Source organism: Octopus bimaculoides, chromosome 14 (assembly GCF_001194135.2).
Source record: "Octopus bimaculoides isolate UCB-OBI-ISO-001 chromosome 14, ASM119413v2, whole genome shotgun sequence".
Taxonomy (NCBI): domain Eukaryota; kingdom Metazoa; phylum Mollusca; class Cephalopoda; order Octopoda; family Octopodidae; genus Octopus; species Octopus bimaculoides.
In genome coordinates, this window is record NC_068994.1 from 13,889,448 (window position 1) to 13,894,849 (window position 5,402).

The 5,402-nt window shown below is 38.2% G+C and overlaps 1 protein-coding gene across 1 annotated transcript in view; it reads left to right on the forward strand.

The window, feature by feature from the left end:
- The window catches only part of LOC106880782 (protein slit), a 108,936-nt gene that overhangs the window by 75,074 nt on the left and 28,460 nt on the right, over nt 1-5,402 (forward strand). Inside the window, exon 17 of the mRNA XM_014930899.2 lies at nt 4,066-4,117. Within this exon, the coding sequence (XP_014786385.1) occupies nt 4,066-4,117 (52 nt within the window). The remainder of the gene's footprint in view (nt 1-4,065; nt 4,118-5,402) is intronic.

Consider the following 5,402-nt stretch of genomic DNA (forward strand, 5'->3'; position numbering starts at 1 on the left):
ATATATATATATATATATATATATATATATATATATATATATATATAGTGTATGTATGTATATGCACATACATTAATATACATATATATGCATACACATACACACACACATATATATATATGAATTTATATATGTATATATGTACGTATATATACACACATACCTTAATATATATATATATGTATACACATACACACACACACATGCACACACGCACATGCACATATATATATATATATATATATATATATATATTCACTATGTGAGTTATTTATTTTCTCCTTCTCTCTCTCTCTCTCTCTTATTACCATTATTATTTTTATTATTGTTGTTGTTGTTATTTTTATCATTATTATTATTATCATTATTATTATTATTATTATTATTATTATTATTATTATTATTATTATTATTATCATCATCAAATTACAAAGGAGGTGGTAGTGGTCGTGGAGGTGAACATTGAAATGCGACAAAGTTTCAGTGATCTTGAGTTTATATCAAAGAACAGCTCATAAATTTGATGTTATTTTAGTGATTAATATAGATATAAAATAATGCTTGACTGATTCCTACTTTCATTAATTAAGGCTAAGAGCTGGCTGGTTAGGATCATTGGAAGTTCTTTGGTTATGAATCCCAGTTCAAGATAAGACCCAAGTGCTCACTATTAATACTAAATAGTTTGAGATCAATTAGGGCTGCAGCTAAGATTTTTTTTTCTAGAGCCCTCAGACTTATAAGGCAGGTTACCCAGATCACAACGGTGCCTCTAAACAGGACACCAGTCCATTACAGGATTCAAGGCCAACAATTTTGAAGGGAGGGGACAAGCTGATTACATCGATCTCACTTATTTGACGCTACTCTATGTTATTGACTCAGAAATGATGAAAGACAAAGATGGCCTCAGCAAAATTTGAACTCAGAATGTAAAAAGCAGAAGAAATGCCACTAAGGATTCCGTCCCAATGCGTTAACAGTTCTGCTAGGCCCCAGCTCACTACCTTGGAGCTAAGATTGCACAACCATTATAGCCCTTACTTCTTGGTTTGGTGTCTCTTAACATTCTGAATTTAAATCATGTCAAGGTCAATTATGCCTTTTATCCATAAAGGCGCCAGTCAAGTACTAAAGTCGATAATATTTACTGAACCTTTCCTTCAAATTTATGGCCTTGTACCCATAAAAAAATAAAGAAAGTACCATCAGCATCATCATCATTATCATTTTTATCATCATCATCATTATGGAACTTGTGCCAGTGGCACATGTAAAAACATTCGAACGAAGTCGTTGCCAGTGCCGCTGGACTGGCTCCTGTGCAGGTGGCATGTAAAAAACACCATTTTGAACATGGCCGTTGCCAGTACCGCCTGACTGGCCTTCGTACCAGTGGCACGTAAAAGCACCCACTACACTCTTGGAGTGGTTGGCGTTAGGAAGGGCATCCAGCTGTAGAAACTCTGCCAAATCAAATTGGAGCCTGGTGTGGCCATCTGGTTCGCCAGTCCTCAGACAAATCGTCCAACCCATGCTAGCATGGAAGGCAGACGTTAAACAATGATGATGATGATCATCATCATCATCACCATTATTTTAATTAAGGCAGAATTGTCAGTGCATTGGATAAAATCCTTAGCGGCATTTTGTCCATCTTCACGTTCTGAGTTCAAATTCTGCTGAGGTCAACTCTGCCTTTCATCTTTTCAGAGCGCATAAAATAAAGTACCACTTAAGTACTGGGTCTGATACAGTCAACTAACCCCTTTTCACTAAATTTACTGGCTTTGAGCCAAACTTTTATATTATTATTATTGTTATTATTATGGTGGCAAGAGACAGTGAGCTGGTAGAACTGTCAGTACACAGGACAAAATGCTGTCCTTATGTTCTGAGTTCAAATTTCAGCAAGGACAACTTTGCCTTTGATCCTTCTGGGTTGATAAAATAAGTACCAGTTGAGCACTGGGGTCAATCTCTTCCATTTATGGGTCTGTAGCCCTGCTGGGCCTGTATAAGAACTTATTTCTTTTTGCTGGTATGACTGTTGCTGTTGTGGTTGTTGCTGTTGTTGTGATTGTTGTTGTTGTTGTTGTTACTGTTGTTGTGATTGTTGTTCTCGATATTGTTACTATTCTCATTGTTGCTATGGTTGTTGTTGTTGTTGCTGTTGCTGTTGTCAGTGTTGTCATCATTGTAGTTGCTATCATTATTACTCTCAGTGTTGTTGTTTTTGGTGTTGTTGCTGCTGTTGTTGTGTTGTTGTTGTTTCTCCCCAGGCTGACCTTCATCCAACAGACTTATATGATGAAAGAAATCCTAGTAGAGACCTTTCCATTCTTTTATAGGAAGGTAATGGAAGCAGGTACATAGGACTATATTATTCAACAAGTTTCCTTCCCTTATTTACAAAGGTAGAGTGCATTGTGAGGATGACCTGGCTGCTATTTCTTGCATGTAATACTTAAGGCTCCCTACTTAAAGTTTGATCACTGGTTTGCTTCTTCACACAGAAGCCACTCCAGCTGTGACCGTCCCATTTTTTTATAGTGAGGTGTTAGAAGTAGGCCACATTATGCATTGAGTTCCTTCTCCATTATTTATGACCAGAGAATGTGATGTGAGGATGACTTGGTTGCTATTTCATACATGTGGCATATCCACATAGAGAGAGGTTCCCTCCTCAAGTATTAAAGCTTCAACATTGATCTGTTTCTTCATACAGAAGCCACATATTTTACAAATACAGACAGCTGTCACTCATGAGTGAATATGACTCTGCAACATGTATCATGCTTTTGCTAATTGTTTTAGACGCATATGTATTTGTGAGCAGACATAGACACTCTCTTGGCAAACGTACAAGGTGGTATCAAAAAGTCTCTGGACTAATTATATTTAATAGAAAATAACATATTTACCAAAGTTTTAACATCGTCTCCTTTGAAATAGTCACCGTGCTCGACAATACACCGGTCCCAGCATTCCTATCACTTTTGGAATCCAGCCTGAAAGTCGTTTTCCATAAGCAAGTCAAGGACCTGCCGTGATTTGTCCTGGGTCTTGACAACGGTGTTAAAATGGTAACCTTTGAGCTGCATTTTCATCTTGGGGAAGATGAAAGTCTACAGGTGCTAAATTTGGTGAATACCATGATATTTTTGGTGAGAAACTCAAGAGTGAGGAAAGCTTGGTGATAGAGTGCATTGTCGCCATAAAGAATCCAATTCTTCACGCTCTACAGATCCAGTCACTTTCACCAAATGCCTTGCTCAAGAACTCAATGCATCACCCAGTTCAGGAATTGAACCCACAATATTATGATCATGAGTCCATCATCATAACCACTAGGCTGCATGTCTTTGTCTCCGCTGGCAGTGTTGGTGGCAAGGTGGAAGTGGATGATGGTGTATCTGGTGATTCAAAAGGCACAAATGTGTGGTTAAGAAGTTAAGAAGCTTGCTTTGCAACCACATAGTTTCTGGTTCAGTCCCACTGCATGGTACCTTGGATAAGTGTCTTCTACTATAGCCCCAGGCTGACTAATGCCTTGTGAATGAATGGAAACTGTGTGGATGCCCACCCTCTGTGTGTGTGTGTGTGTGTGTGTGTGTGTGTGTGTGTGTGTGTGTGTATAAGTCAAGCAGTGATGACAGTTGATCTTATAACACTCATTACAACTACTTCTGCTGCTGTTGTTGTGGTTGTTGATATTGCAGTTGTTGCTGTTGTTGTTGTTGTTGTGGTTAATGTGCTGCTGTTGTAAGCGTTTATTTTTATTTTTGCTGTTATTGATGTTATTGTTCATTTGGTTTTGTTACAGTCGTCGTCGTCGTTGTTGTTGTTGTTGTTGTCATGGTACTGCTGCTGCTGCTGTTTTACTTTCATGCCTGTGTAGAGTCCCTTGGTGACTGACCCAGACCAAAGCTAGGAAAGAGGAAGGCATGTTGTAGAGTGTCACAGAGAACCCAGACTTCATTGCATTTAATAGCAACAAAGTTACTTCCCCCTTTTCTCATTCTCTGTTTCCTGTTCAACAGATTAGTTTCAATTTCATTAAAGGTAAAAAAAAAATGGACCTTGCAGTGTTTTTGTGCAGGCAAAATCAGTATAAGTAAGTGTGAGTGGAAGCTGGCCTGTTGAATAACTGAATTACTGATACTATGCATCCAATAGGCTCTTGCACACTCACTGGTTACTCAGTATCACTCACAAGGCAATTTGTAGCTATGGTAAATACTACCACTGCTTACTTACACTTGTGGGCCATTCCATAAAGTGGTACCAACATATAATAAAACAAGACTAAATTTATGATAATCAAGCAGCATTATTAGAGTGTATTTTGTGTGTACAAAGAGAGGTATAATTGGTCTAGTTAAGTTTAGACCGCTGCGTAGGTTATTGTCATTGACTCTGTTTCCAATATAGTGGTTCAGTTATTATTATACTTAGTGGTATTACTAGTGTTGAATGCAGAGCAAATGTAGGAAAAATTACAATAAACACAAGTTTATATTATTAGTTCCTACGTATGTTTCACCATTGTGGCTACTTGGAACCTTGCATCGGATGCTCAAAGAGTATTTGAATGCTTCTCTCTGTAACTTAATGCGATAAAGTGTTCCCTGATGATTGTGTTCTGGTTAAGCATCCAAATGCACCTGGAACAGCCAATGCAGGATTCCAAACACCCATAATGGTGAACCGTACATAGGAACTAATAACTCTTTCTACTGTAGGCACAAGGCCTGAAATTTTACAGTAGGGGTTAGTCAATTACATCAACCCCTGTATTCAACTGGTACTTATCTTAACAACCCCGAAAGGATGAAAAGCAAGGTTGACCTCAGTGGAATTTGAACTCAGAACATAATGACAGATGAAATATTGCTAAGCATTTTGTCCAGAATGCTACTAATTCTGCTAACTAACCACTATAAGTAGGAACTAATAATATAAAGTTGTGTTTATCGTAATTTTTCCTGTATGACTAGTAGATAAATCTATAAGATATACCAGCAGATTCAGTCGTATTTATGACCAGCTTTCAGCCAAAAAAAAAATGCCATCAGATAGTGTCCCAACTTTCCTCAGGTACTTTGACCCTAAACCTTAACATCCTCCAGTTGGCAGGTCAGCAGTAATGGCCAGTCCCTACCCATCTTCTCTCTTCCCATAGTATTAAGAATATAATATAAAAATGTCTAAATTTTACCCACTTTGTAAACAATTTCAGAATAGGAGGAGACAGAAAGGAGACTTGTAGGGGTCTTTTTCCCTGACTGTTTTCTGTACCTCACCCTGCTGCCACCACCACCACCATCACCACCACCACCACCACCACCACCACCACTACCACCACCTACCTGTGCACGCAATACTGTTTACAACCTTCC